The 25,417-nt window shown below is 49.9% G+C and overlaps 1 protein-coding gene across 2 annotated transcripts in view; it reads left to right on the plus strand.

Annotated features, from left to right (window-relative positions):
* The window catches only part of IGSF3 (immunoglobulin superfamily member 3), a 101,045-nt gene that overhangs the window by 19,428 nt on the left and 56,200 nt on the right, over positions 1-25,417 (plus strand). For both annotated transcript variants that reach the window (XM_076351518.1, XM_076351528.1), the window contains exon 2: positions 8,263-8,640. In XM_076351518.1, coding sequence (XP_076207633.1) covers positions 8,263-8,640 — 378 coding nt within the window. The remainder of the gene's footprint in view (positions 1-8,262; positions 8,641-25,417) is intronic.

Genomic DNA, 25,417 nt, shown 5'->3' on the forward strand with positions numbered 1-25,417 from the left:
TTTTGTTAATATGGGGTATCGCTCTTCTCTCTGACCACAAGCGTGGCTGGCTGGCTTGCTTCTGGACGCTTGGCTCCATGACTTCTCAAAGTAAAGCTATACTAGATTAAAGAGTAGTTCCAGAATTTAGTGCAGCCAAGTAGCTTTAAATCTACGTTCTGATGGGATGATCGAGAACAACAGAACTGTAAGAGCAGGGAGATCTTATGTCGTGCATCCCCCAGGACAGGCTCATCTCCACCTATGGTATTCCTGAAGAAGGTAAATGCCTGTCAGAGGGAGCTGTAGTGTGAGAGACTTCAGTCTCACAAAGCAGTCTCTCTGGTGCCTCACTTTCCTTGCTTCTGGGAAATTAAAAATAACCTAGCCCCCGTGTCCAACCTGAATCTCTGCTGTTCAAGTCCAAGACTATTGTTTCTTGTCTTCTTCATGTCCAACGTAGATAATGAATTATTCCTTCCTCCTTCCAGCATTTTTAGAAGTTTAAAGGTTGTAGTAATAGAGATGATCTGTGGCTCAAGAATATGCCATTCTAAGGCAGTGTTAAAACTAGCATATTTTAACATGCCTAACTGCAGACACAGAGAAGAAGCAGTTAGAGGAATGTGACATCCATATAGTATGAGGTTTGCTTAAAAAAAAAAAGAAAAAAAATCACAAGGGCAGATCACGTTTAACACTGTGCAGCTGTAGAATACCAATGCCATACTGGGGAAAGTAAGGAAGTCATCTGTCATATAAGGACCAGATCTGAGAAGAACCAAAGGATGAAAAATGGCTCTGATTTTGGCGAGGGGGTTGGATGTCTGACTGGATGCATAATTATAGCAGAGGTACAAGACCTCTTTTGCAGTCAGAACTTGGGAAGCTAGTCACAGGCCAGAACAATCTATGGTGATTAAAAGAAATGTCACCTCTTTCATATTTATTGAAAACATTTTTCTTAAAAGACAGTAAACATCTGCTGTGGAAGCAAGCGGCTGTGAGGCGGAGCAGCTAGCAGAGATGAGTGAAAGCAGTTGTGCTGGAAGAACAAGGAGTTTCATTGGCGGCTCCTGTCTCGTTTGCCCGTGCTTTGATATTTCCCCACTGATTGTGATATTTCCATACCAATTATTGTATAAATTGTTCCTGGCTGACCTCTCTACTTAGCCATCCTTAGTTGGCTCAGCAGTGGGAGGAATTTGAATGAGGAATAAGTAGCTTTTTGAGTCGGTTCAGGAAGGACAGTCCATGTGCTGGGAGTGGTGGGGATGGTGGCAGGAGTGGAGGAGGATAGGGGATCAGGCACCCTTGGTAGCATGATTTAAACATCAAAGCAAAAGGGTGGAGGATAGGGACAGAGTTGTTCTGCAGGTGGCTCCAGCCAGCCTTTCAGTACAGTGAACTCTCTTGGCATGGCAAAAAATACATCAAGCAAAATACTGTATTTTCCCAGAATGAGGCTTTACAGTAATAAAGAGGGAGGGGGGGTTACCACATGTTTTCTTCTGATAGCATTGTTTTTTTCCATCTGGCAGCAGGTTGTAGTGTACAGAGATTGTCCCTGCTGTGACTCATTTATGCAAAAATTAAGCTCGAACCTAATTTTTATTTGTGTGCGTTAACAGGAGACTTCACAGAATAGCAGGTGCATGTTGCTAGAAGATTGTCTCGTGTTTTGGTGTCGCCTGTTGGGGCAGAGTCTCCCATAGAGATTACGTTAGTCTTCAACCGATGAAAAGTAAGACGGCCACTTGGGGAAGTGTTCTCAGTAGGTGGACAATGGTGAGCTTGGAAGAGCCTTCTTGAAACGAAACACCATTTTGTGGATATCAGTCCCTGTGTTTTCTCTGGACTCCACAGCAGGGCTAAGTCAGTGGCTGGTCTTGGCAAGAGCCGTCTGTGTCCTCCCTGGGGGACAGAAGGGAGAGAGGAAGGGCCATCCCCTGGGAAGCATCATGCCTGAGGGAGACTGAAAAATTAATCTGAATTAAGACAGAACGTGAACTTGGAGGATGTTAACTGTCCCTGAGCAACTTGCTGGAAGCAAAGGCCTGTGCAAGGCACCATGCTCCTGTTTTGGGGTAGGGGAATGGAAACACTGAGTAGGAGTGAATTGCAGGGGAGCCCTGCTTGCTGGGCTACAATTGACTGTGTGCACCCTGTTACTTCGTGAAAGTGACCAACGCGTGAACTGCTGCAGCTCAAAGGCTGCTTCTGCCTGCCCTGCTGTTCCCCATGGCCTGCTGCCTGTGAGCTGCAGGCTGTGGCATTGCCTTGCAGTACTGCCATCCTTGTTTGTGGTGGGCTGCGAGTGTATGGGAGGCAGGGGGGAAAGCAACAAATTAACAATGCTGGCTGATAAAGCAACAGCACCCTTGGACTGGATGAAAACACTGTTTCTTTGTTGTGGGCATGGCATCCTTTCCTTGCCTCACGGTCGGAGTGGGGTGCAGGTATGCCTGCTGCCTCCCGTGGCATTGGGTCAGGCTGAAGGTGCCGAATGCAGCCAGAGGAAGAGTCTGCTGGCACTTGCCTTGCCTCAAACCGTGCCATGCTGTGCATTGGAGAGCAAGGGCTAGCCGGGTGGTGAGCCTGGGCTCCCGCGCCGCTCTCGCCTGAGCGAGCCCCAGACCTGCAGGAGGGCAGCAGTTGCCACAGCCTGTGATGCACTCGGTGCTTGCACCTGCTCTTGGGTTGTGCGTGCCCAGAGCATCTCTCAAGCTAGGAAGTAGATGCTTCAGCATAACTGCTCTTTAGCACTTGTGTCTGAATTGTCTTCATTACAGGGGACTTTCTGCCAGGTCCTGTGGTCTGCTGCAGATGCTAATTTGTCATAGCCAAATAGGATTTATGCACCCTTCCCTTCCCTTCCGCACAGGCTTCCGCTTCAGTTCTGAGGGTGTTTTGGGGGAACCAGTTCAGTTGGCCATGTTCAGAGCGGAGATAGCCACACTTCTAGAGAAAAAGCTGAAATAATGCCTTTTTTATCTGCTGTTGTAGTATAGCCAATGCATAGTCTGCAAACCAGATGTGACTCATGTGGCTGAAGAGCATAGCCTGCAATGACACAGGTTGTGAAGGGGCATGAGGACAGCTGTACCAGTTCAGAGTAAAGGTCCTCCACCTAGCTCAATATCCCGTCTCAAAAAGCTGTAGGCAGAGTAGTCCTCTTTCAAGTGCTTGTCCCACCCACATTTCAACCCATGTAAACTTTCCATATCGACAACATCCATTGGCAAGGATGTCCCCAGGTCTGCTATGTGCAGCTGCAAGAACTGCCTCACTTGTTATAAAACTGGATTTGACCAGTTTCAGTTGACGGCCCTTGGTTTTTAAACTGGAAGAGATGGTAAATGGTCGATTCTTGGCCATCATCTCCATGGCATGTATATTTCTACAGACTTTTACCAGATCCTCTCAAAGTCATCTTTTTTCCAGGCCAGAGTCCTCGCCTGCTGCATTGTTTCTTACACAGAAGCCATTCCCTAGTGTTTATCATCATTGTTGCTCTTCTCTGATGCTTTTTCAGGAGCACTTATAAATTGAACAAACAATAGCAACAACAAAAAAACCCCAAATGTGCACTGTGTATTTGTGCAATGGACAGGGAGAGGAGGGAGAGGGATCTCTTTGGAAATGTTTTCTGTCTAATGGTTGTAATCAAAGGCACATAGTAATTTTTAAAGGAAATTTAGGATTAGCATTATCAGTTATTGACAAAGACTGCTTTAGAGCTTCTAAGTGAAGGAAAACTGCTGTAAAGGTGCAGGGGTAGAAACATCCCCTCAAGCTACGTAATCCATTTGGTGTTCAGCACTGTCAGCCCTATACTTCTGGAAGATATGGAAAATATAAAGACTTGGGTTTTTAATTGCTCTCTAATGATTAGAGACCCAGGATAATACTCCTTCCAAGAGCTCAAGTTTCTCATTTAGATTAAAAGTCTACTGGCAGTGATTATTGATATCTAAGATACCTTGATGCAACGTGCTGTGGTACCTTTGGGTGTGGTGCAGGCATGACCCACACTCTCAGAGATGGGGAGAGTGTTTGTGCAAGAGGTTCCCAGTCGTTCTGTCCCTAATTTTTATTTATTCTTTTGGTGTGTTAATGCTGTGGCAAAGTTTCTGTGTGCACAGCCATCCATTCTTTCATTTTACCCACCTGTCCCTTGCGATAAGCCTTGAATCAGTGTTCTCAGATACAATTTTGCATGCCTGTTCTTCTGAAAGGAACCTGAAGGTCCACCTCCTTCCCAAAGAGTAGGTGTTTGGCACTTTCTGAAATGAGGCATCTTCAAAGTATTTCAAATCAGGCATCTGAAATGACCGGTCATGTCTGGAAAACTTGAGCTCTGAGCTCTGCATGTCTCCCCATGGAAAGGTCAGATCTTGCTGTAGTCAGCTGACGTTGCTGGGAGGGTGTGGACTTTGCAGAGACAAAGCGTACGCAGAAGCTGAGCTAGAGCGCTTCTGGGTGAGATGCCTGGCTGGCAGGGATGCTCGATGCTCCTTTCTTTCTTGTAGATTGAATGGAGAGGCATTGAAGTTCTGGCTGTGATATGGCAAGGGACATGTGAACGGCCGGGTGACTGATATTGCATTTCTCCCTTGCCTTTCACCTGCCTTTCAGAGCTGCCTTGCATGACATTTGCCGTGGCCCTGGAGCCTGCTGGGCGGGCTGGCGTAGGGGAGGCACTGGGACTGGCCATCTGCTAATGCCCGAGTCCCGCACGGTCCCCTTACTGCATGACCTTGAGTCTAATCGCCCGGCTGCACTGTCCCCTCTTGCCGCTGCCTCCTCCTCTTTCCCCCACGCACCTCCTGTCTCCCAAACGGGGCCTGGGAGGTGGGTAAGCCAGCGGAAGTATTGAGAGCTGCCTGGCTGTTGTTTGGCTTGCTGTTAGCTCAAAAGGCTGGTGACAATAGCCCTCATCTGTAGGGGATAAGGATCAGGGAATGCTGCCTCCCTATCACGGGGAGTTTGCTGCCTTTTGGAAAAAAAACAGATGCACAAACCTATCATTTCTTATTAATTTTAAAGTAGCTCTTGGCTTGCTACCTCCTCCATATCAGCCCTTGCATTGTCAGTAAATTATATTGGATTTGCAATTAAAAGCCAGCTGTGCCAGTGAAGTACCAGCCAAATGCCACCATAACTGTCTCCTGGGCGTCCTAGGGGAGGCGTGGAGCACACAGCTCCTCCTCCAGTGAGCTCTTCTCTCACTTTGAGAGGGAAAGATAAGAGTTTAAAATGGGATCTCAGGCGCATTATTTTTGTCAATCAGAACGCTTGCTCGCTAAGAAATGTAGTTCTTTTTCTTGATACTGCATGTTCGTGGATATAGCAATTCCCAGAGCTTGAAAACTGCCAAACACTCTTCACCGTGCAAAAAGTTAACTGTTTGAGGAGAGTATTTGTAGTGGTGGGTGTCTGTCTCAGGCTGGTTGGTTTTTCTCCTTCCCTTTCTCAGTTAAAATGATTTATTGGAGAAGTATCTCTGCTTCTGCTGTGCGGGTTTTTTTTAAGTGTTGAAAAGCATCTCTGCCCATCTGTGTTGGAGCAGGAGTTTGCAGCCAGGCAGGGGGAAGAGCACTGTGTATGTGCCGCTCCCTGCCCCTCTGGAGATCCACCCCGTTCAACCAACTCCTGAGCCTTTGTGTCACACCTCTCGAAGGCTGAACAGCAACTTGCTGCAAGTTGTAGCAAAACCCTGACTGTTTTGTCTTCCTTCCACGCTGGAGCTGGGCAGGGCTGCTTCTGCACCCGCTTCTTCAGTCCCTCAGCTGCTTGGGCTCCTGGAGCCAGAACGGGAAGCAAGGAGCTCTTCGGCTCTTACCTCTCTCACTTTTGGCTGGATCAGGAGGGTGCAGCAATCCAGTGCAAGAGGGAGTAGGAGAGGAGGAATGTAGAAAGTGGGTCTCTTCCGAACCTGGAGCAGGACTCCAGGTTGTAGGGTTACAGGCAAGATCCCAAAAACCACTGGCAAGGGAAGAAGGAAACCCACATTAGTGCTGGCCATGAGGGAGGTGGGATTTGACATCTACCAAAAGGCTGCATGCATCAGGGCACAGAGATCTGCGCTGTGGGTCCCCCAGGTCATGATCTTGTCAGCGAGCTTTGGAAGGGCCAATACATGTCTGATAAAATGATCTTTTTCAACTGGATAGTTGGAAAACTCCTCAAAGAATTCCTATGTAAAAAAAAAAACCAGCACTGCATTAAAAGCCTGCAAAACACGGTCGTGCACTCAGCTGAGAAATACCTGAATGAGTGTTGTGTGTGCAACTTTTATTTCCTCCTGCTGCATGTTTGCCTTGTGGTGCAATTTTAATTGTGTCATTGCGTGCAGGGTATCTGTATGCTGTAGCAAGGCTACATGTGCATACAAAAATTGTATTATTAGCTGTTTTTAGGTGTGCAATAAAGATCTTGCCCTTCCTGCTGCTTCAGAAACAGTTCACTTCAAAGGCTGTATTATTGTCCTTTGGCCTTTACGGGGTGAGAGAAGAGGCTGTCTGCACCTTAGATGCGTTAGTGGTCTCTAGTGGTATCTTTCCCCAGGATGAAGAGATTGGTACAGCAAACAGTGGGGGAGTATTTGCCTCTGTTGTTCCTCTCCCTGTTCGTTTCAAACGTGCTAGCTTTCCCCGTCCTCCCCTTAAATCACATTATTTCATAAAGAGTAAAAAGAAACATAATTTGGAGCAGCAGCGAGCTGAGCCCAAGTTAATAGTTTGAATTGCACTCCATCTGTTCAGCTGCATGGCCTGATGGATGTGCTGAACCCATTTTTCACAATTTGTTTTAAGCTGGTAAAAACCATCTCTCCTGACTCCAGTCCAGGCTGGCTGTGGAGAAAAAACTTTGTATCTGGACATCCGTGTCCAGAGGGTGGAATTGAGTCAGTAATCCCCAGATGCCAGGCTACCTCTTCCACCTGCAAGTTGCTAGTTTTTGAAAGATTAAATTCTCCTCTGGACTTGAATATTGTTGTTGAAAATTAGAGGGGGGGGGGGTGGAATCCCAATGTACACGTGCACCCAGAGGATGAAATTTGCAAACGTGATTATGCAGGACCTGCTTAAAATTGGCTCATTGCTGTTTTATGATGGCAAGCAAGCAGTCACAGAAGCCAGGGTGATTGGCCTCGCCATGTGCACATGCTGCTGGTAACTCAATAACCGATGAACACCCACCGTGGTCTCCAGACCTCGAGCCTTTGATGTAGCAACAAACAAGATAGATTGCTGTAATTTATCTGGCCCCTGGAGGGCTGTGTTGGTAATGTGCCATGAGCCCAAGGGCCAGCCATCCATAATCTGTGTAAAAATACAGCAGATCGCAGTTGCCATGCTGCGGGATTGTCTTTGTTCCATGCTGCAAGAGTTTGCGTGTGTACAATGCACAGTACTGGGTCTCGATTTCCAGCAGCCAGGGGCGGTAAGTCTTAGTGTAATGTGCCCACTCCCTCCATTAACTTTAATTGTTTTTGTTATGTACTAAATGTACTCCTTTCAAATAGGCTTAGGAAGGCAGTGCTGGAAACGTGGTATTTCCCCGTATGCCTTTACAAGTGTAACAGAGAGACTGGAGGAGACATGCTGGGTTTGGGGGAAAAAGAATGGGATTTTGTACCAGCCAAAGCCTTCGGTGGGTTTGCTGATGGAGGACGAGTGCTTGTGGCATTGCTGTGGGTGGCCCGGAAACCCAAGGGGAGGGAGCGTAGCCTCCTGGCTTGCACATGGGCCTCTCTCCTGGTGGAAGACGGTCCTGGTTGGGCTGTGCCAGGAGAAGACGGAGTTGCTGCCAAACCGTGGAGCCCCACCAGTGGCACCGGGGTGTTGCAGAGGTGTCGTGTGCCACCTCCTAGTGCCTTCCAGCAGCAACCCATGCCTGGGGTCGCAGGATGATGGGGATGGAAAACAAGAGTAGCACTGAAAACAAAGCCCTGTCAGCTTGAGTTTCTCGTTTGTTGCCATGCGGCGCAGTACCTTTTTGTGCCTGGATTCTTATCACTACCAAAGAAAGGTTTTATGTTATCTCAACACCACTTTTTTCATGGGGCATTTTAAAAAACACTTCACTTGGGTCAGCAAGAAAGCTGCAACGTGGCTGGGGGGGTGCTGTGCCAGAGCCCAGTGTGCCAGTTGTAAAATGGGGTGCGAGGGCTTGCCTTGCCAAGCACGGCCACAGAAGGGATAGGATTGGTACGTCGGGGGGGAGGCGCGGGGGCTGCCTGCCGAGAAGTAACGCTGGGCTCCTCTCCTCCCACAGGCATGGCCTTGGCCCAGCGGCAAGTGGCGGTGCAGGAAGGGCCCCTCTACCGCACAGAGGGGTCCCACGTCACGCTGTGGTGCAAGGTGAGCGGCTACCAGGGCCCGGCAGAGCAGAACTTCCAGTGGTCCATTTACTTGCCCTCGGCCCCTGAGCGGGAGGTGCAGATTGTCAGCACTGTCGACCCCTCCTTCCCCTACGCCATCTACACCCAGCGCGTGCGCAGCCGGGGGATCTACGTGGAGCGGGTGCAGGGGGACGCCGTCCTGCTGCACATCACTGACCTGCAGGACCGGGACGCCGGGGAGTACGAGTGCCACACGCCCAACACTGACGAGAGGTACTTTGGGAGTTACAGCGCCAAGATGAACCTCGTGGGTAAGCTGTCCTGTTAACAGCATGGCTGGGGCAACAGGGCATCTCCCAGTGGCGTGCAGCAGAAACCCATGAACCCCCCCATGTGCGATGTAGTCCACATAAGCCATCAGAAAAAACACCAATGAGGAGAATAGGAGCAGAGAGCAGGGGACACGGTGGTGTGAATTGCAGGAAATCACGGTATAGAGACGTAGGAGAAATCAAGCTTTCTCTAGTAATAAGACCCTTATAAAGAAGAGAAACCAGGCAGCATAGCCAGAGAGAGGAACGTGTGAAGCCATGGCTGAAAGCAAGCGGGACATGGAACTGATTTACGCAGAGAGAGAGGGGTAGAGAGGCTGCTCCAGATGGCACAAGCTGCAGAGGAGAGCTCTGTGTGCCAAAGGTGGCAAAATAGCGGAGCGGGGAAGAGAAGAGCGATAACGAGCAGCACGTAAAGGGAACGGGAGAGATGGTCATCTTCAGGCTCTTAACAGAGGGCAGTGCTGAATGCGTCCTGAAACGAGCACACCAGTCAAATTGAGTTGTCTGTAGATGAATGTGGGGGAGTTGGTTTCGGGCTTTTTTTTTGTCTGTGTTAGAAAAATCGAAAACAGGTTCTTTAAAATCTGGAGTATTTCCACAGCACCTCTCTGACTAGCTGATTTGACCTTTTCAAGCTTCAGCTTGCTTTCTGTATCTCAAAATGGGATTGGATTTGAAGTCTTTAACTCAGCTAACAGTGGTCAAATAGCTTCCATCAAACTCTTTGGCTGAAGGACTCCTAAAAGAGCTCCTCTACAGCAGAGGCGCCCCTCTAGCAAATTTAAACCCACAGACAGCAGGCTTGTTTTCCTTAGGAGATGTTCGTGAGCCTGCTGGTCTCCAGTTTAGAAACCACTTTGGCATTATCCAGGCGTGGTAGCTGGTCAGGGTGTTGCCCGTGCAGGCAGTGTTGACACAAGAAACCCGTTGTGAAAGGGGCAGAGGTGTGAATTTAAATCACAATAGCCATCCTTTGGGCTGTGCTTCCTTGCCCTCCCACTTGTGTGCTCCTTGGCTCCTTCCCTTTGGAGGTGCCAGCCCAGCCACTCTCCCAGGCGAAGCCCCACAGCCTGGGTACAGGCACTTCCTTAGTTGCCTGCTTTCCCATCTGATGTCCATGAGCAGTCGGGAGGTAGATGCCTGAATACTCTTTTTCTTTCTTCTTTTTTTTTTTTTGGTAGTTCGGTGATTTGCTTCAGGTGTCCAGGTTTGCAGTTCCCACTTTAGTTTATACAGGTCTGAGTCAGCGCTGCTGCTGTAAAGTCACCTCAGGGAGTGAACCCTATTGAAAACCAACACCTGGTGAAAAAAAAGTGCCTGGGGGCAGGGTGGGGTTGCGGTAGTCAGGGTTTGCAGCTGGGTTCCTCTGCCAGGGAGCTGCACTTTGTGGAAACCAGCCCATGAGCTGGGGTCCTCACAGGAGAGCCATTAGAGCAAGTGAGAGTACCTGCGTTAGCCGCTGGTGTGGGGCACAGTGCAGGACAGGGATGTGGGCGAGTGAGCGTAGCCAGCGTGTCTGATGGCTTGGCAGCGGAGAGCTCCTCCACTGCTCTCCCCAGGGACTGGGGAGCCGGTGCCCTCCAGGTTTTAACTGTAGCTCAGCAGCTTCTGTGGCCAGCCTGGGGCTTGCTGAGTAAGATGCTTTTGCTCTGTCCCACCCTTGCCACTGGTACAAGGCACGTAAGGTTTGGGACTCCGTAGACACCCATGAATAGTGCTTTGAGGACATTGGCTTTGGGGCTTACGTGTGTCTGGGATGCTCAATAAAATTGATCTAAAGTAACTTTCAGTGGATTAGTTAAATCACATTATGCCCCTTCATGGATGCTTGTGCTCGGAATTTGGGGCCCTAATTTGGTTTAGCTTAATTCATTTCTAAACATTCACTTCAGAAGTGACTTAGAGTCACTTGTGTTTTGAATGTGTGTATCCGCATAGGTGTTTTCTGTGGTTTAACCAAACTCTGACAAACTGAATTTTCCAAAGTGCCCCTTGCGATGACCTGTAGACAACAAGCCCTTACGGAGGGCCTCCTCTTTGGCTCCTGTTCATGTGAACCGGTGCTGACTTCAGCCCTGTCAGACCCTGAAGTCCTGCTGGGGAAACAGGCTCCTCTGTGCAGGGCTGGGCAGAGCACACACCCTTTTTTTTCCTGTCATTTTAGCTCTCAGCTACAGGTTGTGGGTTTTCAGGCCAGCTTTGTTGCTGCAGACAATATGCAAAAAGAGGTACACGAGAGTTAAATGAGAGTTATTGTTCTCATTTTCTCAGAAACAGAACCAAACTTTTTTTTTCTTTCATCCAGTTATGAATTTTTAATTGACTCATTAGATTGAGTGGCTCTTTTTTGGCAGCAGCAAAGCCTGGAGGGAGACAGGTTTGTTAGCATCTGTATTCTCTCCGTTTTTGTGTGAAATGGATGGGTTTGGAGCAGTGTTGATTTTAGACTTGCTGCTCTGGGAGCTTTGAGTTGTTGTGTCCTGTGGTTTGAGGGAAGAGTTGAAGGAAGAGTCTCCCCTTTTCAGCCAGGCGATACAGCCCTGTGATGGGGGAGCTGGGAGTTTAGGGGGAGCTGGATGGAACGCTGGTGCAGCAGCATATGGGGCTGCTGTCTGCACCGGGACATCTCAGCTTGCAGCAGAGCAGCTGGGATGTGTCTTTGCTCCTGCTATCTGAGCAGCATTGAGGGCTGTATATCCAGGGCTCTGCAGCTGCTAAAAAATAGTCTTGTCAGCTTCAAAGATGTGCCAGTTGGGCTTGAAAGTACACTTCTGTCCACCTCATGAACAGCAAGCATGGTTGGTTGTCCCTCTCCCATTTTTGGTGTCTCCACTTGAGGTTCCTTTTCATTCATTGAGATCTTGGCCAGGATCTAGTACCACTCTGAGGACCTGAAGTCTCTGAATGCCTGGAGTAAGAAGTGCTCCCCAGGCACTTTGTGGGACTCTTACCTGAATTTAGGCATGCAGTGCAAGTGCTAATCTCACTGAAGCTAGGAATGAGGCCAGTAATGTGGTTCAAGGGCCTTCTGCCATGGGGAAATGTGTATCAAGGCTTAACCTTTTTCACCAGTCTTCAATTTACTTCAGTTGCTTCAAAAATAAGTCTTTCTGTATCTTGCTACCCCTCTTTTCATCTCCTCCTGAGCTACATCATTGGGAAGAAGGAGTTATACCTGGGCTGCAAGTTGTGTTAGGAGGAGGAATTTAGGACATCTCAGACCGAGTTGCAGGGACTGAGGGAGGTGGCAAAAAAAAATGGGTTCAGCTCTTCAGGATGTTGTGGAACCGTGACCTTGTGATTGATTTATGAGAAAGGATTAGCCCACGTACAAAGTCTGCAACTCCATTGTTTGCCTTCAGAGTTCAGTTCCCTGAGGCTGACACAAAATTGCTGAGGCTAGTTCATGCTCTTTAACTCAGGGTGGGGGGAAAGAATTTTAGAAGATCGCACAAGTGGCCTCTCATTCATCTAACACCAAGCACATTGCCTAAGGTAGATGTTGAGGCAGTATCTGTGATCAGAGGACAGAGAGGGACAAATCTGGAGAGCAACCCATCTTTGTTTAAATTAAATGCATCCTTCTCTAAGTCGACTAAAGAGAGCCTAGATGTTAGACTTGGGTTAGGCAGCTGGTGTTGAGTGAAATTAATTCTTCCAGTAGTGGCTGAAGACTTGGCTGCTTTTGGAAGCTTCCCCCATGGGGTTCCTAAGCAACTGATGGAAATTTTGGCTTTGTGGTTGAATTGGGAAGGCACTTGGGCATACTGAAGAGGGGAGTTACAAAACTGGATCGATTAAAAGGGGGATCTGGGGACCATGTACACCTGACTGGCAATTGTATCGGGGTCCTGGCCTGCTTGTTGCTGGCTGTGAGAAGTATGTGGGCTGCTCCTTTGCTTTTTGAAGAAGTTAAGAATTTGCAGGTGAAAGAAAGCAGCATCCCAGTAACATAGCATCACCACTGGCAGGACAGCAGTATTTTCAGATTGTCATTGGAATTATCCCTTGTCTTTAACTCTTGAAATATGGGCAGAAGGAGAGGTTTCTGTGCAGTAATTTAGGTGGTAAAGCTCCAGGCGTGCTGTGCAATCTGAGATGCTGGTTTGTACTTCTCATCTTATGTTGATGGGTAAATAAACTTGTGTTTTGCTGTGGGGTAGAAGCGAGCACATGGCAGTTACTTCAGAGTGCGTGAGTCACTGCAAATTTGTACTCCACTATATCTCTGCAACAAGTTGTTTGTGTGCCTGTACCCTTACTTAGATAACAGCAAAGAGGCCCAGGTCTAACCTCTCAGAAGCTTCAGACTTTATCTCAGTGTTTTTTTATCTGTGCTCCCCAAAACATTGAGCTCTTTTTCAGAGTAAGTGATTTGAGGGAAGAAATCAAGCTTTGAGGTTTTTCTTAAACAGATAGTGACAGAGCGGGAGAAAGGGTTTCAAAGCACTTGAGGGGGTCGCAGCTCTTGTACTCTTTATTTTGGGGGAAGCAGCTGTACAGCATCAAGCCTAAACGAGTTAAAGCAAAAAAATGAAAGTGGTTTGGATGGGGGGAGAGACCACAACCTCCATGGTACCGCAGAGTGGGAAAGAGCAATTTTGGTGCAGACTTGAGAAACAAGCAGCATTCAGACATGGCTGTCTCGGTGGTGGGCAGGAGCTGCTGTGGAGCTGGTAGTGCCTGCAGGGATGGTCACTGGGATCTCTTTCCAGCCAGGTGTAGGTGAAAGGGGGGCAGAGAGGATTCACGCTAGCTAGGTGCTATTCAGTGGCTCCCCTGTCCACCCTCTCAGCCTGGCCACACTTCTGCTGTCTGCTGTTTCTCATTGGTCTCACCCTGCCCGGGTAGGCTGGTGCCTTGATCTCTGACCTGTTCCCCTGGGTCCTGCCTGGCTGTGACGGCTCCCAGGGGCTGGGTGTGGTTTTTTTGGCTGGCAGCCCCATTGTGGTGAAGTTTCAGCATCGTGCCAGGCTTGGGAGTGGTGGTGGGAGGGCACTGGTGGGATGAAGAGCCAACTGCCTCTCTGCCTGAGGTCAGTGCTGGCTGTGGGTGTTTGGTGGGGTCTCATCTCCTAAATGCTGAGCTGCCCAAGTCACTTGCAGCTCTTTGCAGACCAGAACTCAGTTCACAGATACTTTGATCATGCCTTTAGGAGTGTGTCTTGTAGGGGTCCTCTGTGCCCTTGAACTGTGGCATGTAATTGTGTGGCCAGATGCAAGCCCATGGCTGGGACGGGAAGGATAGCTGTAGGGTGTATCTGAGAGGCTTTGGTGGCATGGGAGGTGGAAGAAAGATTTATGCAGGCCAGACACTTAGCACTGGAAGAGAAGGAACTGTGTGTGTCTCAGACAAGCGTTCAAGAGAAGAAAGCAGGTCTCTCTTGCTGAACTTGCAACCAAAAATCTCCATAATCTCTCTGTGGAGAGCTAAAGGGCATATAGCAGGCAAAAAAGAAGAAAATGAACTTTTATTAGTCTGTACCAGCTACTGCTGCTTGTTGCCAGAAGCTTCCCCTCTTCTTTGTCAAGTGCTGCCATATGTGATCTGTCTGCATGCAGAGCAGACGAAGAAAGTCATGTTGCAGGTTTGCCGTGTTTGGGAGAGCACCGTCTGCTCCTGGGTACCTGGGGGGACTCAGAGCGAGAGCAGTCACTTCTGCTCACATGGGGCGCGTGGACCTCGGTGGCTGCTAGTTTATTCTAGCCATCAGCTAGGCTGAAGGTGGCTTTGTGTGAGGGAAGTGTCGAAGAAAGAGGTGGCAGTCTTGCAGACAAGGATCTACCAGTTTTGATAGAAGTCTTTGGGGGCTCTCTTTCTTCTTTCTATGTTGCCTTTTTCTTCTTCTCCTGAGAGACAGGGGAAAGTGTTTGTCACTGTACATGAGCAAGCAGCTTGTGTCCTGGGGAGGCCAGGCTTTTTGCAGATGAGCAACAACAGGCAAAAATTGAAACGAGCAGTTCAGACTGCCCTGAGAGGTTGCACAGGCTCCATCTCTGGAGGGTTTCAAGACCCGACAGGATCAAGCCCTGAGCAGCCTGGTCTGACCTTATAGCTGACCCTGCTTGACCCTGTAGTTGCACTACAGACCCCTCGAGGTCCCTACCGCTCTGAATTGTCCTACGATCCTGTGATGAACCGCTTGGCTGCTGTGCAGTAGAAACCACTGTTAGGCAGTGGTTTGGAGGGAGGGTGTTTAAGGAAAGGTGTAAAATGGTATCTAGTGGTGATGTCACTGGTGATCTCAACCAGGTGAGAACAGCAAGGACCTATTGTACATTGCCAGATTCTTTTTTCTGGCATGTTTTTTGTATTTCATATGTTTCTTAATTCTTTAGAGAGGTTGCAGGAGTTTGTCTCTATTGCTCTGCTCTGGTGTACGAGGCAGAATTTGGAGATCCTAAGCTCAGATGTCCTAATCTCTCTGAGGCCATCTTGACGGTTTTGCTACCTCTGTGAAGCATGTGTATGTTTTATTTGGCCAAGCCATCAGTTAACCAAAGTGAATTCTAGGATTGGTGTTGCTGAATTTCCTGCTTTGTGAGTTACATTCATCTTTGCCTGTTTGGGCTGTGCTTGTTGCAGTAATTAGCTCCCCAGAGGAGTAAAATGTCCTTCGCTTTCAAATTCCCCTTTAGCTGACATTAAAAAAAAAAAAAAAAAAAAAAAATCAAATACCTTCTCCTAGGTGGTCCTTTGCAGCTAGACATGGTATTTTGTTCTTACTGTCCTCCTTTACATGCCTAAATCTCTCTGTAGTAGCCTTGAAAATATATTTGACCTATGCTGCTATGCTTTTTCTTTCTGTTCCTGCTATGGATGGAAAAGGGAGTGTTTGTCTGTTAACAGGGGAGAGATGAGGAGGGGTAAATAAACATCTGGCACAGCCTGGGGATTTGCACCAGCGAACAAGAGTACCAGGTTTCTGATGCTGCGGAGCAGTGGGGGGCTGCAGGCATCGGGTCCTATCCTGCATCATGCTGCCAGCTCGCTGCGTGTCCCTGGGTACGGCGCTCTCTGTCTCCCTCACCATTTTCCAGCTGGTAAAATCAGGGATAATAGCATACAAGCCTTTCACAAAGTCCAAGCTAAATAATTGTGAAGTGCTTTTTGCTCCTCAGATAGCGGGAGTTAGAAACAAAGGCTTATATTTCAGCTCTGCCTAGTAATGATGCTGAATAGGATTCATCTCCAGTCCTGCTTAGTCATTTCTGATGTCTTGAAAGTATAGCTGCTTAAGCTCACCCAATTTTGCCCTTGCAGAAGCTGTGAGGCTAATAGGCGCTGCCAGACTGAGGGGGCCGGTGGCCCGCGGTGCCAGGGGCAGGTACGTGGGAGCCCGGTGCAGGCAACCCCGCAGCCGGCAGCTCTGGAGCTGACAGGAGGGGCTGCTTCCTTACAGCCCGCTGCGGCATGGGCGTGCGTGAAGCCAGTCCAGAGGCTCCATGCCCCTTCTAAATTTAAAACTCCTTCTGGTAAGAGGAAGGCACTAAGACCCGTTTAAATTTCCAGTCTTTTGTTTGTTTGTTTGTTTTTGTTTTTTTAATCTTGGCTTTAGTCATATACAGTCTGGCAATGAATTGCATGGGCTAGTTCTTCCTTGTGCTTTTTAAAACACTTTTTTGTAGATACCATTCAGGTTCTAACTGAAAGCTTATAACAGAAATCTCTGTACGTGTCCTCACACTGTTAGACAAGGTTCGCTCATTATTTTGTGTAACTTTATCTCATCCCCTGTTATTATTTTCCTGCTAAACGCTTCCAATTACTCCTGTTTCATTGCAGTATGCCATCTCCTATTCTTTCCCATTGGAATTGCTTGCCTGATTTTTACTTTTTTATTGTTGTATTACGTGACATCCCTTCTCCACCTCTCTCCGCGCAGGAGAAATGGAACCAATTGTAGGCAGACCATACCTGAAAAAAATGGACAATCCATTGTAACCACTCTCTCCCTTCTTAGCTGTTGGTGGTTTTCCTCCCTCGCCTTCCTGCCCTGTCCTTCAAAACTGCAGGCAACTTGGTGGCGTGACATGCTTCGCGGGGGGGGCTCTCAGTTGTGGAACTAGTTCTTTCTTTTTTCCCCCTGTCCACCTACCCATTTCTCAAAAAACTGGCATTAGACACATTTGGGGCACATCACTGTATTCCATATGTTTTTCCTACGTTGTCCCTTTTGAGGTAGAGGTACTTTTTAAAAATTTAGCTAGGGTGTGGAGAAGGTTTACAACAAGAATATGTGTCCTTTTTTTATGCGTGTCTGTACACTTGTACCTATGTGTTGTTTTAAAAAAAAAAAAAAGTATTCTAAAATGCATTTCTAAAAATGTAAATGAATACAGCCTCAGGCAATTGCACAGTTCTCTGCTCGCAAATCTAGGCTGGTCTTTGAAATGAGCCCTCTCGCTTCCAGACTGTCTATGTCTCTTACTTGTCAGGAAGGGAGATGCAGAAGCCCAAATACTGACTTGCCTTCAGTCTGTAAAGAGCTGCAGTGTTTTGCTTGGGTAGGTTTCTGTGCAGCACTGAGCCTGAATAGTAAAATCAGACCAGTCAGTTAAAATGATCTTTGAACACTAAAGTAGTCTTTCCTGCCTAAGCCTCTTTTCTGAAGGCTTGGAGTCTTCCCCTCTAGTCTGTTCTCTCGCTGGCTCCAGCCGTGCTTGGCTTCACTCGGGCATCTCTCAGGTTGATGGGACTGCGGCACTCGCTCTTCCCCCAAGCCCTTTGCCTCTTTGGTGTCAGTGGGGCTGGAGGCTGCAAGGCTTGGGGTCCTCTGCTACCCTGAAAGGAGTTACTGCAAAAGCAACACTCTGCTCAGCCCACGCACCCCTTTGCTTGTCTTGCTGGCTCTTCTCTTGTATGCTTTGCCAGTTCCCGGTGAAATGAGGTATTCAGTAGTCTTAAATGTCCTATTTATTTATAGGATGCCTCTCAGTCTATCCCTCTGAGAAGAGCAGTCAGTGGTATAGGCTGTTTGTGTAGATTGCCGTAATGTCTGGGTGTTAAGTGACGATAGGAGGTAAAGGATGCAAAGGTTTTTAACTAGGATAGAAAAATCTTTAGCCAGAGTTCCTGGTGCATTTGAAGGCCAGCTCTAGCACAGGTGGATTACTCGGGACCCTGGGTTCAAATCTTAGGCTCTCCATCCTTTCCAAGAAAGTGAACTCGGCATGTGAGGGAGCTCTTTCAGGTCGGGCTCTGCTTGCTAATCATGAGAAGCAAAAGGTTGTCTGGTGTTAGAAGTAGTCTGGTGCCACCTCCCATCCTGAATTTAACATTTCCTCCTAGTGTGCTCTGGGCAGCCCCCAACCTTTTTTTTTTTTTTTCTTTTTTCCCCCTCCAAATGATTACTTTTTCAATACATGCACAACTGAGAGAAGCTCTGGAGGATGAAAGACATTAAGAGCACAAAAGGAGAGCCAGAAGGAGCCGGGCTGGGTCAGGTGAGCAGGTGGTGGAGCCAGCGGGCTGTAATGTGGGATGGGCAGAGCCTGGTACCTGCCTCCTACTTCCTGCGCACTCGGCAGCTTTCCAGGTGCTGCCTCTGGCTTTACCGACCACCTCGCTGGAGGGCGGCTGAGGGGCACCCATCTCTTCCACCTGTGCCTCCCTGCTTGTGATGGGTACCGGCGGGGCTGAGTGGCCAGCACAGCCTGGCGACTCCCTGGCATGGGGACCTGTTCCCAGACTCGCCGGCAGAGCCTGTTGGCATTTGTGGCAGCTTTGCCAGAATACCGGGTGGTGGGGCAGAGGCACGAAGTGTGCAGGTTTCTCTGCTTCTGTGCCTCCAAACAGTCTCTCAGCGTTAAATGGGGAAAGCAATAACTGTGAGCGCAGCTGGGAACATATGGCACCCGTCCCCTGCCTTAGCAATTGCTCAGTGAACTCTGAAAGTGGAATACGGTCCCCGTGGCTTCAGCCAGCTGCAGCGCTGAGAAATCCTGCGATGGAGCAGTCTGTTATTCGATTACCAGCGAAAATTTCACGTTCCACGTTGCCTATTTTTCCTGCTGCCTCCCTGGGGAGGTTTTTGCTATGCTTACTCCTTCCTCCCACTCCTTTTTTTTTTTTTTTTTTTTTTTTTTTTTTTTAAAATTCGTTTCCCCTGGAGGATTGCTTTATCTCTTCTCTAGTTCCAGCCCCTTAGACTTGGTTGCTCTGCACTTCTGTTGGTCTGCTGCCCTGAGAGGCAGGGGCAGCTGTTTTCTGCCGTTGATGCCAATGCTTTTCTTGGGTCAGCTTGGAGAACAAGTAGTTTTGGTGGTGAATGATCGAGCTCCCGTGTAGCAGAGGGGAAGCGCAGTGCCCGTTGCTGAGCCAGTCTGCTTCTGTGCCACAAAGCTGCATGCTCATTGTGGTGTGGATGCGCATCTTTTTGTTGAATAATTACAAAACAAACTGGGGGCCAGTGCTTGGGTAAAACACAGAGCAGCAACAAACCCAAAAGCCCCTAGAAGCATTACCGATCATACATCAGATCCTTTTTGTCCTATCAGGCAGGATACCACAAAAGTTGAAAGCCTACTGCTTCTGTCCTGCAGCCCAGGAGGGCTCAGAAATGTACGTGGGTACCCTCTGGTTTGGGCTCCTTATCTGCTAATTTAGAGATGTTGCTGTTGAGCATCTTGCGGGGGAGACTTCTTCTGGTTTAAAGCATCAGAGGGTCTCTGCCCTGCTTCTGCTGCCTGCTGGGAGGGGTGGGAAGGGGAGAGCAATGCTTTGGTGCTCCAGGGGGAGGCTTTGGGTCCCAAGGCTGCCTACCTCCTCCTCCAGCCTGAAGTCCCAGCAGGACTGGCCTTCCCCAGTCCCTCTGGCTCCTGCCAGACAGTGCAAGGTCCCATGCTGCTGAGCTCTGCAGCACAAGTGTTTCGCTTCATGTGCTGAGAAGGAAGCCTGACCTGTACTGGGACGGAGCTGCCCCTTGGTAGGGAGAAGCTGGAAGGAGAAATTTTCCATCTTGATTCTGTGGCTGCCCTGTCAGTTTAGCCCTATAACAGTTTTACAATCTTTATCTGATACAGGTTTAAGAGGATTTCCCTGGGTGCAGAGGGATTATTATAAGTCAGAGAGCAGTCTCCAGCTGATATTCCTTTGGCAAGTATTTATTTTAAGAGGGTTTAACAGTATTTAATTTTTAAAATTTTTTTTTTTTTTTTGCATGGGTTATAAGTAAATTGTTTACATTATCAGAGAAGTAGAGCCTGGATAAAATGAAGGAATGTATTACTGCTTTCCAGGGTGGGGGTGGTGGAAGGAAAGCAGCAGCTGGAGGCGGGGAGGAAAGAAGATAAAATAGTAATGTTGAGGGAAACGTAACATTATTCCACGCGGCACTGATTAGTAATACTGCCAAACAGCTGTTTATAAATAGGAGTTATAATGGGAAGGAGAGCTGCAAGGAACGTGAGAGTGCTGCAGGCAGTGCTGGCTCATCATTTAAGGAGGGGGTGGCTTCTATCAACCATGTATCTGCCCCCTGGGGGTACTAGAGGCTGTGCTGCTGCAGCCCCCAGGAGCACGGGTGGGGGGGTGGGGGTGCCCCATGCACCTTCCCCAGCCCTTGTAGGATGGCGCTCAGTTGTGTTTACACTAATGTGTTCCCCCCAATTTAAGGTTTTCGTGCCGCCTTCAGAAAAGAAGAGCAGTGGCGACCCTTGGCATTGGGAAAGCTGTGCCTGCAGGAGAAAAGTCTCCTTTCAAGCCACATGCGGGCTGTTTCTTTATCCTCTCCCTCCCTCCAGCAGCCTTTATTGACGGCAGACGGCTCCGGGGCTGTGCGCACACATCCAGAAGTCGTGCTGGCTTAGCGAGAGCCGCCTTCTGGCCGCCTGTGCCCAGACAGCGTCCACAGTCCTTGGAGTATTTCAGAGGATGCTAATGGGATGGGATGGGATTAGCCGCCCCACTTGCCCTTGCCATCAACAAGAGATGTTTCTAGAGAGCCTACAAAGAGGAGCAAAGCCAGAGCTAACCGGGCGAACCTGAACAAAGGCGCTTTTGAATGTGGAGAGAAGCGTGATTTTACCCTCTGGCCCTACAGAGGCAAGAGGTGGGGCTGCTCTGCTCCCCATTTAAAATCTGAATGAGCCTCTGCCTTAAGGGATTGTTGTTGGCTGAGTTGGTACTAATGGGCTGGATGCCCTTCAGTGTCCCTGCTCAGTCCTGCTCCAGTTCCCTGACACTGTGTTTCAACATACTGCACCCTTTAGGGCTTTATTCCTTACGGTGTACTAGTTAAAATGGTAACTTAGGGCTCAGCAAAGAAATGTTGTAGCTAGGGATGCCTGTCTTGGGGAAGTGTGTCACGACTGGCAGGGGTTTCTGGGCAGGGATGCCTCTGTCCTAGGCATGGTATGCTCTGAGCACTTAACTTTCTCAGACCCTACCGTTCTTTGTTTTTAGCTGCCTGTTCAAGAGAGCAAGATTTTTATAAAACCATTCCTTACCAAATGCATTTCACAACTGTAACTTTTAATGCCAAATTTACTGAGGGTGAGAAGATTTAAAGAGACCAATTTTTTTACGGCTTTGTGCTGCTGCGTGGAAACGAAGAGAAGATCCCAAAGCAGAAGGTTATTTATCAGAGGGTTAATGACAAGGCTCATGAGCCTTGTCCGCTGAAGAATTGCATCAGCATGCCACAGATGACCACAGGTGCTCTGGCAGTCTGTTGTCACCTTTTGAGCTCTCTCAGGTGTACTGATGCCACCTGTCCGCAGATAGGACTCCTTGCAAAACTGCAGGTGATAGTCGTGCACGACGGATGGCCCACCTGGCACTGCGGCTGGAAGGTGGGAACGCTGGCACAGCAATGCTAACCTCCAGGGAAGGGGAAGCTGGTGGAGAGGTGGGGTTGCCAGAGGCATGAGCTGTTCAGTTGGAGAGACTTTGCTTCAGAGGAGCTCCCTGGCTGCGGGTGCTGACCAGAAAGGCTGCCCTGAGAGGGGCAGTGGCTGTGGGATACACGGAGATGCACTAGGGCCACAGGGATGTTTCCAGCCTCTTCCCTTCTGCAGTGATATCCTGGGCCAGTGTGTCACCAACGGGGGATACTGCTCAGGCCACACCTCTGCGGTGGCACTGCAGAGCTTATCTATTGAGTAAAGTTAGGAGCACTGCCCATCATCCAGAAAGCTCCACTCGAACTGTTTGGCAGCTGAAGCCACATAAGTGTATTAGCGTATCTGGAGGAACACAGTGGTTAGTGCAGGTGGTCCTGGGGGATAAGCCTCCCTTTGCATGAGGGGCTCCTGCCTCCAAGCTGGGGCCTGGGGTGCAGGGTAAGCTGAGACAAAGATGGAGCCCTTTGGCTGCGGTGTGGTCGGGAGGAATTGAGGGGCTCCTGCCCTTGCTGGGAACGGGAAGTTTGTAGTCATCCCAGTGCTGGACTGGGCAACGTGAAGGGGAACGAATGGAGGCATGCAAGGCAGAGTGAGCAGGCTGAGGGAGACTGGAGGTGAGGGAGTTAAAAACGAGCAAAAGGTGGTGGAAAAAAAGAGAGCCAGCTGAAAAGGGAGCCCAAAGGAAAGCAGGAACAGCAGCACTGGGAAGGCAAGAGGAGGGAGGCAGTGTGGAAGTGGCAGGTGGGAGGACCTTGGACAGGAGGTTTTGTCATGAAGAGCAGCGGGGCGTGCAGGAGGGTGGCGTCTGAGAGGTACTGGAGCACGTGGGATGACCAGTGAGGGACTGTGGCTGGGGTGGAAGGAGTGTCCTTGTGCCCTTCTGCAATGGGAGGAGGTCCCAAAGGTGCCAGAGACATGAGCCGTGGCCTCCTGCAGGTATCTCGTGGGGGCTCTTTCCCCACCCTTTCCGTGCGTACTTCGAGTGCCCTAGATGCTGTTTCAGGCTCTTGACCCCAGAGCAGGCTATGGGGGTTTCAGTGCTGTCTTCCATCAGGGCCGTCGGGATGCAGTAATTACCTTTGCGCTGCTGCCTCCTACTCTTTCTTCCTCTTGCAACTGGGAAGTCGGAGGCAGCGACGGCGCACTTTGAGGAGCTCCTTTTGAAGTGACTGTGAGTCACAGGGGCTGGCGAGTGGTGGGGAGTGAAATGCCGGCGCCCAGTACTCTCAGATCATTTCTGCTCCTTTGTGTCTGTGGCCAGAGCAGCGCGTGCTGTGTGCCCGTCCTCGGAGACACCGGGCTCGTCAGATCTCATCTGTTTCGAGAGGCTCCTGCCGAGGGTCTGATGTCAATGGAGGGAAGGGGAGAGGAGGAACCAGGACACCAGACACATGCTGGGCTGGGAGGTGGTGCAGTGGCTTCGGGTCGCGTCCGTGGGGTCAGGCTTAGCCAGAGCCTGTTGCTGTAGATGAGCGCAGTGCTGGCTCAGGATGCTGCATGGGTGCTGAGCTGCTCCTTGGCAGCGGTGGGATGAGTTTCTGCAGGCAGCCCTGTCGCAGACCATCAGTACAGGAAGATGGACCTGTCATGTCCTGTGGTATGTTCAGGCCACAGGATGCTCTGGTAGGCCTAAATCTAGCTGGATAACTGTGGACAGTTTGCACTAAGATGTTTTAGCTGACATGTGTGCCCCAGGAGCCACCCCAGAACCCTCCGCTCCTTGGACCACTCCCCAAAAGGCTAGAAGGTGCTTTCCATCGCTGCTAAGGTGTAATGGGTTTGAGCCAGCCACCACAGTCCTAGTCCTATTACTGGTCCACCCCGAAGGGCCACCCGTCCTGTCCCTTATTATCTGCTGGTTGAAGTTGTCAAGACTGAAGTGTAGATCCTCCTGTTGACTGCCAGGACACAGTGCTGCTGTTGAGCGTTCAGGGCTGCTGTCTGGAGCAGCAGGACAGCCAGCCTGCCAGTGAAACCCCTGTATGCCATCCAGAGCAGAGCCTGATTAAGCTTATGAAACCTGACAAGATCACAGCCCAAGGTGGTATTGCTGGAGGCTGCGTGACTGGGAACTGTGTTCCCGCTGCAGCAGCACGAGTGTTAGGGATGTGTCACTTGAAGTCTGTCATGACACATATCTAGCCGTTGAATAGGGAGCATGTGAAAGTCTCTTGCAGTTATTAGCCTGCCAGAAGCGTGCAGGGGGAGCCTCCTCCCAAAAGAGGCATGGGCTGCATCTGCCTGCAAATGAGCAGCCTCTCGTTTTGTGCTGTGTGATGTCCCATCTCAGCTTTGAACAGGTGGTCCCCTGAACAAGCGAATGCTGGCCAGGACACAGCTCTTCCACCTCTGCAGGTACAGTGACCTCTCCACCTTGGCTGCTGTGTCGTCCCCCCCCAATAATCATGTCCTGCGACCTGCAAAGGACATCCCCATAGCCCCGCTGCTCCATCAGTAGCCTGCATCGCTTTGACCCCAAGCAAGAAGCCATTGCCCGTTTGTCAGGGCATGGCAGTCAGTGCCTGAGGGTGCAGCGTGGTGCCTGCTGTAGGTCTGGCAGCCGGCGGAGCAGGGGCTGGTGCACGGGGCCCTGTGGCCTGCTCACCGTCAGCTAAAATAAACTCTAAAGCAATGCATCCCATGGTACAACCTGGGTAGGAGCCTACCTGGCTCACCACCTCTGCCGTAATAGCTATTGCAGGGATCTTCATGCTGCTTGTTGTGGATCTGCATAAAATCAGAGGCTTATATTTCCTAGCAATCAGTATTTCTCAGGCAGGCGCTGCCCTCATTCCTGCTGGTCAGATTTGTGTTAGTCTGGGAGAAGCAGCAGCTTCTTAAACAGACCAGCTCTTACGCCTTTGTTTCCTTCAGTCCCGCAGGGTTAATCTCCTTCTTGGCACCTGATTATTTGCCGCTGCAGGGAATGCACATGGGTTTGCCGGATGCGTGTTTGAAATTCTCATTTTGCTGGCTTTAATCCCTGTCTGGGAGCTGTGGCCAGGTCCCAGGGGCCATGGGTGGATTCGTTAATACCTGAGCCCCCCCCCCCCCCCCCCCCAGAACCTGCTCCTGAGCAGCTCTGTCACCTCTGCCTCTCCCTGTGGCAAGTGGCTCTCAGGTATCTCTGAGGGAGGTATGTAGTGAACGGACCACTTCTTCCACACAGTTATTAAGCGTTTTGTGTTCCTTGCAAGGCCGGTGAGCATTGGTATTGCTGGCTTAGCAGCAGGCCAGCTGAGAGACAGGGATGGGGGCTCGCAGGGCTGCGTGGTCAGGTGAGGGACAGAGGTCCCCTCCTCCTGTTCCTGCCATGAGCTCCTCTCCTCCGCCTCTGAAACATGCCAGGCGTTGACACGGCTGGCACAAACTTTGCTATACCCCTGCGAGCCACCAGTTCCTCTCCGCCTCCTGCAGCTCCAGCTCTTTGCCCGGTGCTTCTGCAGGAAACAGTGCACGAAACTTTTCAGGCCAGTTCTCCATGTTGCTGCCATCTCCTTCGGCCAGGACCCCTGGAGATGCCCGCAATTGCCTTTTTAGTGTTCCTCTGCCATCCCATTGTATTGCTGCCTGGGCAGGGCTCTCACACGGCCCCGTTCCCCTCTTCCAGTGCCCTTGCGCTGCTGTGGGTCTAGACCATTCCCGGTGGAGCCCAGGGTGCACTCTGTCCCCCCACCATGTGGTACCCATTCTCCCCCAGCCCCGTGGGAAACAGGTCTGAGGTCCGTAGCTCCTGGCCCCCTGTTAAGTTATCCGTTGTTTTTTTAGGATGCTCAGTTTCCTCTCTTTTTCTTTTCCCCCCTCCGGGTGCTTTTGTCAGTGTGTAATTAGCTGGCACGGCACGGAGGCGTCAATCCCTGGAGTGCTCTCTCACTGACATTAGCAGCAGACGGTGACTAAAACAAAGA

Source organism: Aptenodytes patagonicus, chromosome 1 (genome assembly GCF_965638725.1).
Source record: "Aptenodytes patagonicus chromosome 1, bAptPat1.pri.cur, whole genome shotgun sequence".
Lineage (NCBI taxonomy): Eukaryota > Metazoa > Chordata > Aves > Sphenisciformes > Spheniscidae > Aptenodytes > Aptenodytes patagonicus.